This window comes from Neodothiora populina (assembly GCF_041146345.1).
Source record: "Neodothiora populina strain CPC 39397 chromosome Unknown canker_contig_12, whole genome shotgun sequence".
In the NCBI taxonomy this organism is placed as follows: Eukaryota; Fungi; Ascomycota; class Dothideomycetes; order Dothideales; family Dothioraceae; genus Neodothiora; species Neodothiora populina.
The window spans coordinates 1,441,315-1,451,496 of NW_027191404.1; the positions used below are offsets into that span (position 1 = coordinate 1,441,315).

A 10,182-nucleotide genomic window follows, 5' to 3' on the forward strand; every position below is an offset into this window, starting at 1 on the left:
ACATCGACCGAGGCAGCACGGGCAGAAAGAGACGTCACAGGGAGCAGATATTCGCATCAAGACATGGGAAGATGAACGTTGCCTGGTCATGACGCGGCGCACCGAGGCATAGTGGGCCGTGGCGTTCTGGGCGAAGGAAGGGCTGTACAATACTGCATTTAATCTGTGGGCAATAGATTCACCATTGATACCTTCCCACCTGCCTTTGGTCCACACATGACCGCTCACCAGTGCTGGGATGTAAGGTAGCTCGAGGGCAAGAGGCTTACGAGTTGGAGCTCAACATATGGTCTCAAGGCACGACAGATGACAAAACATCACATGAACCGAAGCTCGATCATTACAAAGCAGTGTGTGACATTGTCAAGACCGAAGACTTTGTGACTTCGTACCATTCGTTTTCCTGCACCTTGAGCGTGAACGCGTGAGGCAGTACAGTACTGTACCTTGAGGTATCCAATTCAGTGTAGAAGGTATACGTCACCGCCTGCCTATAACAGACTCCGGCGGAGGTTGAGGCCCGAGCATTTGCAAGAAGCATGTGGCGTGCTTGTGATTTGTGGTCGAGTAGAACGCACGAGTCGCACGAGCAGAGAAGCGATCAGAAATCACCATCGTAAGCAGGGCGTGCAGCATCGAGTTTCGAAAAGAGTCAAGCGGATCAAGTCTACTACTGTACCGTATGTGGCACGACAGCCGGTGCCCATTCCCCGCCATCTGATCATTCGTCGTCAGCGCTTTCGTACACAGCTGCCTGTACTTCAGCGTACTATAATGACTAGGTATATCTTGAGGGTGTATATAGCACATGTGATATAGTCCCGATAACTGCACCTTCCGTACACTCCAGATCGTGTCGCCTTTGACTGCTACCTCCGACAAAAGCAGCAGCGGCGAGCACGTCCTGATGTCATTCGCATAGGATTCTCGATCCTCAATTCTCACATCCACATCAATCATACCTTACCCTAGCTAGGTCTGGGACAACCCCCGGACAAGCAGGTCACACACACCTACACTTTCTCCAAACCACACCTGCAGCATGCCCGTCTCACCAGCAGAGAGGGAGCTGGGCATTTTCCTGCGCGATCTGCCCCGCGAATATAACCACAGATACACAGAGGAGGCCGAGAATAAAGTACGGGAAACCCTCTTCCGCTCCCTGGCCGGCAACGACAATCACACCCTCCGCCTTCTTTTCCCCTCTGGTCCACCACCGACGGGACAGCCCTGGAGGCTACGTGATGCTCAGGGAGCAGTGGATGGGGCAGAATACACAGCGGCGGCAAAAGGTCATCCTTGCGGACACATCTTCAAGGCGGGCGAATCGACATACCACTGCAAGACATGCGCGGCAGACGACACTTGTGTGCTGTGCGCAAAGTGCTTCACCGAGAGCGACCATGAAGGCCACATGGTGTACATAAGCGTCAGTCCCGGAAATAGTGGATGCTGCGACTGCGCCGACGACGAGGCTTGGGTCAGACCCGTCCACTGCTCCATCCATTCCGCCGACACCGACCCCGCCACGCAAGACAAGGGCAAGACGAGTCAACCCTCTGCTCTGCCGGACGAGCTGCTCGAACTCGTTCGTATGACCATCGGCAAGGCTTTCGACTATCTCTGCGATGTCTTCTCCTGCTCGCCCGAACAATTGCGTTTATCCAAGACGGAAGAAAGTGTAAAGTCCGATGAGCTGCTGTCGAGGCTCACCTCCGACCGCTACGGTGGCCCCGAGGTCATGGAGTCGGATGAAGAGTATGCCTTGATTCTGTGGAATGACGAGAAGCACACGGTCACAGATGTGCGGGACCAGGTTGCAAAAGCGTGCAAGCAGAGGAAAACATTCGGCTTCGAGAAAGCCATGGAGGTCAACGACACAGGACGCAGCATCATACACTACTCGAAAGACATCAAAGAGCTGCTGGCCATGGCTGCAATCATAGAACAACTCAAGGTGTCGGTGACGGTGAGATCTGCCAGGGACACCTTCCGGGAGCAAATGTGTGGGACTGTGGTAGACTGGATATCAGACATCTCTGGCTGCAGCTACGCTTCCGATCCTCATATCCTGCGCAACACTGTGTGCCAGCAGCTTCTCCAGCCTTGGCGCATGGGAAGCGAGGCCACGAACGAGAGTGTTGGCCAGAAGGGCATCGACGATCACGAACACGAAGATAACGTACGAGAGCGACGTGCGAACGCTAGATGGTTTAGACCCATGGCTGGCATCAACATCGTGAGGGTCGATATCGAGCCCGACGACGACGGCGCCGATGATGATGAGGATGATGACGATGACGAGGGCGATGACGAGGACGGCGAAGAAGCCTTTATATTGGAGGAAGAGCTGGACGAAGCAATGGACGACGGTGACGAGCAAGAAGCCATGGAAGTCGACGACGACCAAGGTCATTTCGTTGTTCTTCCCGAGAACGATCTGGATCTGGAGATGGACACCGAGGGGCCTGGCGAGATATTTGAAGCCACTCATGCTGGCTATCCGCCTCCGCCCGCGCCGCCTGGTGGAAGAACCCGACGGACAAGAGCGGCCACAAATGAGGAATCCGACGAGAGCGAAGCCCAACAATCCACTCAATCCGTCGCTCCTTTCTCCAACCTACCCAAGACGCCCAAACACAAGGTGAGGCCTCCGAGGCCGCCCAGACCTGCCAAATACTGGCTCGAAGTTCCGGACGAGTACAAATCGCGATCTGCGAACTCACCAGAGGAGGACCTGTGGCAAAGGGTCCGCCTTGACTATCTAATTCTCTACGATCTCAGGCTATGGAAGACTCTGCGTATAGACTTGCGCCATCTCTACATTAGCACTGTCGTTACTGTGCCACAGTTCAAGCGGATATTGGGTCTGCGCTTTGCCGGCTTGTACACGATGCTTGCCCAGCTCTACCTTATTGCGGACCGTGAGCCGGACCACTCGATTATCAATCTGTCCGTTCAGATGCTCACAACGCCCTCCATCACCGCCGAGGTTGTCGAGCGCGGCAACTTTCTGACCAACCTAATGGCAATCCTATACACTTTCCTGACGACTCGCCAGGTTGGCTTCCCGTCCGACGTCAACCCCACCGCGACCCTTGCATTTGACCAAGGAGCTGTCACCAACAGGCGCATGTTTCATTTCTTCATTGACACACGATACATGTTCCAGTCCGCATTTGTGCAGGAGAAGGTACGCACCGAACAACGCTATCTTCTACAATTCTTGGATCTCGTCAAGCTTCACCAAGGCATATGTCCCAACGTCCGTGCTGTTGGTGAGCATGTGGAGTATGAAGCAGATGCTTGGATAAGTGCATCTATGATCATCAAGGAGGTGAACAGGCTCTGCCGACAAGTTGCCGAATCTTTCAAGACTGTCGAGCATTCCGACTTTGCACCGATCCAACGCGCTATCCGTCACACTGCCCAAGCAACATTCATCAACGCCATCGGCACCGAACGAAGTAGATTCACCGGGGCGGAAACCAAACATGCCGAGAAATTCCATTGCTTCCATCACGCCAGGACGCTGAAGGTGGATCCAGAGGTAGACCGAAGTCAGTTTGCACACGTCTATCCGACGTCGGACGCCATCCAGGGCGGTCGCGACTACAGCATACCATCCTTTGAAGTAGCGAACGGAGCTATGAGCTTCCATCACCCATTACATTATCTGCTGTCATGGCTGCTCGAAGCAGGGAAGAGTATGACAAGAACAGAAATGCTCCGAGTCCTTCACTTCGATCAAGCCGATCAAAGGGATCCATGGACGCCTAATTGGAAGCCCGCCCCTTCGAACGGTCCTTTCAAACCCGATGAGGTCGTGTCCATGCTTTTCGAACATCCTCTACGCGTGTGTACGTGGCTAGCTCAGATGCGTGCTGGAATGTGGGTTCGCAACGGTATTACCTTGCGCCATCAGATGCACACTTACCGCGGTACGTCCCAGCGCGACGTATCCTTTCAGCGAGACATCTTGCTGCTGCAAGCTGGTCTTGTTCTCTGCGGTAGTGAGGAGGAACCTCTGGGCGTGCGATTTCTTGCGCAGATCATCGACCGCTTCAACCTCAATGACTGGGTGTGCGGCGTATACGATCCACCAGAGGAGTACGATGAGCAACAGCGTCTTGACGTCGTGGAAGAGTTCTATCATCTGCTCATCGTGCTGTTGAGTGAGAGACAGAACCTGATCCCAGGTGCAGACAATGCCGACTCGCATGTCAAGGCTATTCAGCGGGATATTGCTCACGTCTTGTGCTTCAAGCCGCTGTCATTCTCTGACATTTCTGCACGACTGACCGACAGGGTTGCGGACTCGGAAGAGTTTGACAGCATCCTAGAAGACATGACCACATTCCGCTCTCCTGAAGGCCTTAACGATTCCGGCACCTTCGAGCTACATCCCGAGTTCATCGAACTGGTGGATCCTTACTACGCGTATTATAACCGCAATCAGCGCGAAGAATCCGAGAGTATTCACAGGCAACATATTGCTAAGCTGACCGGCAAGGCTGCTGCGGATGTTGTCTACGAGCCCAGGCTTCCTGCGATAACCTCTGGCCTTTTCCGAGACTTGAGTGCTTTTACCCAGTCTCCACTCTTCGAAGATGTCGTCTTTTTCGGACTCGCATTCCCGTTGAAGATTCTCGAGAAAGACCCCCAGTGCTCGTTCTTCACGAAACTCGAGGGGTTGACGCACGTGATTCTACATCTCACACTGATAGCAGTCATGGAAGACAAGGGTCCAATTGACAGTGCCGAAACGCAAGAAAGCTTCATAAGGCTTGCGATTGGCACGTCTGCCTTGACACCATCACCAGGCACCATCTTCGAACTATTGTACAAATACCTAGCTACGCAAGAGTTCGCTTCGTGCGCGCCAAAGATCCGTCTTATTCTAGACAAGATGTCACAGAAGTGGCCTGAGGCGTTCGCTGATGCGGTAGCTGTAGTGAGACCGAGCGGCAGACCTGTCGCCGATCCGGCTTCTAGTGGAAATGAAGATGCCAAAGCACTCAAGAAAAAACAGGCACTCGAGCGACAAGCCAAGGTCATGGCTTCATTCAAGGCCCAGCAGAATTCATTCATGGCAAACCAGGGTCTGGATATCGAAGATGAGGATTTCAGTGACATGGATGAAGACGCAGAGCAATCCACACATACAGCACCAGAGGAAAGAGCCTGGGAGTTCCCCACTGGCTCATGTATGCTCTGTCAGGAAGAGACCGACGACAAGCGATTATATGGAACTTTCGCCTTCATCGGGCCTAGCAGGATACTTCGACAGACGCCAGTCAATGATGAGGACTTTGTCAAAGAAGTACTCGAAACACCTCCGAGTCTGGATCGCTCCGCAGAAGATATCAGACCTTTCGGAGTCGCTAAAGGCGCGGAAGAGACATTTCAGAAGATCAATGCAGACGGCTCTGTGTCGGTGCAGAAGCGACAAGGTCTTTCCAAGGGTTTCCCAAAAAGTGAGAACATCGAAGGGCCGGTTGTAACAAGCTGTGGACATTTGATGCACTACAACTGTTTCGAGACCTACATGGTTGCTACCGAAAGAAGACACGCGACCCAGATTGCTCGTAATCATCCAGAGCGGGCTGATTCGAAAGAATTTCTCTGCCCGCTCTGCAAAGCTCTGGGCAACACTTTCCTACCGATTTTATGGAAGGACAAGCGTTTTGGTTTTCCAGGAGCATTGGCTAAAGTGGATCAGACGATCGATTATGACAACTGGTTGAAGCATACAGGTCCTCACGAGCTGCTGGAAACAGCGCAGCTTCCTCTTGTCTTCAACTCATGGCGACAAGGACACCTTGACTACTTGCAGACAGCTCTGAACCCTACTCTGGCTACCACACTGCCGCAGCTAAGACAGTCGTCTCCTGCACCTGCTGAGGCGTCTGGGACCGACTACATGTCAGACGACTTTCCTCCTCCGGAGCCTACTCCACTGGAGCGCTCTCGTTCTGCTCTACCTGAGCTCGTTCAAAGAGCAGCAATCGAGCTTGGTCTAGTATCTCGTCCTACAAACTCCGAGCCACAGAGCCCTCCTCCGGCCGAAGAGCTCCGACACGCCTTCACTCGTATTGAGACGAGCATGCGTCCGAATAAAGTCATCAGCTCGGAGAGTACCTATCTAGAACCAGGAACCCAAAGCTCCAGTGTGCAGACCTCGGAAGCGCTTGCCAACGCACTTGCATTCACGATTTCGAGTGTTGAGATTGCTCATCGTGGCGTAGCTCCAGCCGACGGTATTGTGAATACCACAGTACTAGACGCTGTGCCTGAGCAGACAATGACCACATTGAAGATTCTCTCGGAAACCCTCACATCTATCACAGCGCAGGCAGCAACCAGACCGTTGCCTATTGCCGGTGCCGATTCAAGGGTGCACCGGTCCTGGTATAGCCAACTTGGACATTTACTCGGCCAGAGTGTCCTTGATAGTACATTGTTTTCGAGTCATTCTCTTCTCGAAAATGATCTGTTCATCTTCTTTGCCACGTGCACTGTAAACGAACTCCCGATGGGCGACGATATGCACCACGTTCTTCGCCTCTGTTTTTCTGCAGAAGTGATCAAAGTCCTTCTCGTCTTTTTTGGCAGGCAGTCTTTGGGCGGACAGAAGTTGGACCCGGCTACCAAGCGATGGGAGCACCCCATCGACGAGCCTGTTTCTTATTTCCAACAGTGGATCACTTCCAACCACGAGTGGCTGACCAGCCACAAGGAAGATGGGTCGGGCTTTCCATGCGCAACAGCACTCCGTCTAGCGACTCGGAACGACTATCATGACGAAATCGACATCGCCGACGGGACTCCATGGCCCGAGCTGCTTCTGCAAGGCGACATGGCGGCTGCGTTGGAGACTTTGATAGACAGATACGCCCTCGTCTTTCTGCGGAAAGTTCTCATCCTTCTACACGTACGTTTTGGTATCGACTTCTCCCTCTCGGATGAGTTCATCGACCCCAACACTACCGAACTCGCACGGCTCGCACGTCTCCTCCGTCTACCTCAGCCCTCGGAGATCTTCCAACAACTAGGCTCCGCCACAGCCTCAGGAGAAGCCTTGCGCAGACTCGCATGCAAATGGGCACTGGCAGCGTCATCGAGCCTTCCATTCCACGTGCTCCGCCCGAAAGCCCAATCCCTCTCCCACCCATCCATCTTCGAACTAGTAGGCCTGCCCAAGAACTACGACACGCTGACCGAAGAAGCAATCAAACGGCGATGCCCAACAACAGGCAAGGAAATCACCGACCCAGCAATATGTCTTTTCTGCAGCGAGATCTTCTGCTCGCAAGCCGGCTGCTGCATGCGCGACCGCAGCAAAGGCGGCTGCTACCAGCACCGAGCCAAATGCGGCGGCGCCATCGGCGTGTTCATCTCTATCCGCAAATGCATGGTGCTGTTCTTGCATAATAGCCACGGCAGCTGGTTCCACGCCCCGTATCTGGACAGGCACGGTGAAGTGGATCCGACGCTCAGGAGACACCACCAGTTGTTTCTGAATCAGAAGAGGTACGATCGCTTGATCAGGGAGGCGTGGCTCAGCGGGGGCGTGCAGAGCGTCATCAGTAGACGGTTGGAGGGCGATATGAATACTGGGGGCTGGGAGACGCTGTAGTTGGTCAGAAAGTCTGTTGCTTCTTGGATATTTTTCGTCCCGTCCTGATGGCAGATTTTCACCAGCTCCCCCTTTATTGCAGCAGATGAACAAGGAGTCGCGAGGAAAGGACTAGATGGCAAAAGGCGCCTGCGAAGGACAGAAATGCACAACTAGGCAGAAAAGATGATTAAGTTCAAATAGCTATACATACATATTACATATTCACATATTGCATGAAACCCCCCTTCTCAACCCTTTCTTTCCACGAACCCTGGTCTTGAGTGCTTCCTTCTTCGTCAATTGTATTCGACGACTTTCCTCCCGGCCCCTCAAGGCTGTTTACTGTCCTGAATTTACTTGCCTGTCTTGAACGGGAAAATGCTACAAGATGTGTGTGGGCCATTTGACTACAGGAGATATTTCGTTGGGAGACAAATGGATCGAGTAGTGATATAAGGAGAGAAGAGGAGACTGGAGCACGAGGTAGAGCAGTGCCAGTAAGCATGTCAGATGTCTGAATGCCGCTGATCGAGAGTGATAAGTGGAGACGGCGGTGCTTGCGGTGAATAATCCTACTCTCGGAGGAAAACACAGTCAGGCCAACGTCATATATCATCCTTCGTGGTCACTCTGTGGTTTCATGGCCGAGGACATTAGATGACAAGTATCACCAGAGCCAAGAGGTCATCCCAAGGACGCCTGACGTGAACACTGCCATCCTTCAGAACGCCTAGGGGCAAGACAGGCAACAATCATTGAACCTTGCGCTCGTTTACCTTTGCCTCTGCTGAGGTGAAGTAGGACTATTTCGCTCCAGTGTGCTACAGTTGCTCGTACAGTACATCACAATGTCGCTCGGGAACAGAAATCGACCGAGACGGTAGAGCCCTGTCGTCGAGTGCGAGCTTTTGGGTGACGCCGCAAGACACCAAGGGAGAAGCTCGAGATTTCCGTCCGCAGGATTTCTTTGACCGTGGATATGCGAGAAAGAATCTCGATGGAGCGTAAACGAGATGCTCGTATCGGCGGCGATCGATGATCTCCCAATACACCAGAAGCCTATTCCGGTACATTACACGACGTATCTGATCCATGCGTTGGAAGCATGAACCCAAAGGCGCGAGAACAATGCGATCAGATTGAAATGGAACGATGTTGATAGCATGGAGCCTGCAGGATGGATGAGCATAAGGGGGGCTTGCATGAATGTTCGTGGTAAAAACCTGGTGTACATACTCCGGAGTAGTCGCCGCGAGGAGAAGGTTGAGATAGTCACGGTTTTGTAGGCTCGCTAAAACCCGGCAAATGACGAAATGTGAAGTAGCGTGTAGCAATGGCAAGGACCCTTTGACTCGTAACTTAAGGGTAGATTAATCTTTGGCTCCTGCGATAGGAAAATGCTCCGATGCCAATATTGTGATCCGAGAAGGCGATGCTCCACGTTCCAAACTCATATCGAGATGTCCGACAATCTCGTGTCCAAGGGCAAGGGTCCTCGCTACCTTGGCTGACGTCCTTTCTTTTGTTCATCCTTCTTTGTGTTCGGACCTGGCCCCGGTCTCTGAGTAAGTATAGGTATGGAAAGTGTTCGTTTCGAACGACATGCAGCAACTGGAGGTCAAGCTGAATTTCGACGAGCGAATCAGGTGCGCCTTGCATGATTAGACGTCGTCTGAACAATCCTGCTGTGCATCAGGATAGTGTCAGTGCTGCGTCATGATGCCGGAGACGAGCAGGCTTGGAAGCGTTCCGCCGACTGTTCGACCTAGAGGAAGGCCCACTGGCCTGTACAGTAAAGTAATCGGCTGCCTTCGGTACGGAGGCGGCTCCAGGATACAAGGCTGCAGCAACATGTACAGAGGCCGTTTTGACCTCAGCTTCCTTGATCACGCTCGCCAGTTGCAGTGGTACTTGCTTACCTTAACTTTACCGGTGTACTGTACGGTATGTAAGCTGCCTTCATTGCTTCACACAAGCGACACCCGTTGCGGTGTACAAAGGTACGGAGTACAGTCCGGGCGGAACCGGTCCGTTAAACTTAGAAACGAGGCGGAAACCCCGGATCTATGAATAAGGTACTATACTTCGCTACTTGTATCTATCCGTAAATCCTTCTATGCCTTCAAGGTGTCCAGCCTCTTTATGCGGGCGATTAGTACCGAAATACCAGCACTGATCACCGCATAGCAGCCAGCGTGACGGCTCACAGGCTCGTACAACATTCAAATAAGCTCCGGCTACGGGTAATTGTACAAATGTCGTGACTAGAACACATGTTCGTTGTGTGTTTAGGTTCCTTCATTCATGCGCTCTAGGAGACGGTTCTCTTACTAACACAAAATTGACGGCTCATGGTCCTGTCTACAGTTCTGACAAGCTTGTGTGGAAAAATACTACTCAAAATTGCCTTTCGTACTTCGCATTCAGCAGCCGTGCAGTGATGCAACTATGAGTCCACTTGCTAAGTGGGACTGACATGATAGACGCGAAGGTGTTTATTAATATTGTGACAGTGCCTAGCTCACAGTGGCATATAGTGAGCAGAAGCAGGTATTCCTCAC

At 52.6% G+C, this 10,182-nt stretch overlaps 1 protein-coding gene across 1 annotated transcript; it reads left to right on the forward strand.

Annotated features, from left to right (window-relative positions):
- Positions 1 to 1,042: 1,042 nt before the first annotated feature.
- On the forward strand, positions 1,043 to 7,639 carry AAFC00_001172 (uncharacterized protein; the record flags this gene model as incomplete). Its single annotated transcript, XM_069340331.1, has 1 exon — positions 1,043 to 7,639. One exon carries the CDS (start codon positions 1,043 to 1,045, stop codon positions 7,637 to 7,639), a length of 6,597 nt encoding a protein of 2,198 aa, XP_069203798.1.
- Positions 7,640 to 10,182: the final 2,543 nt, after the last annotated feature.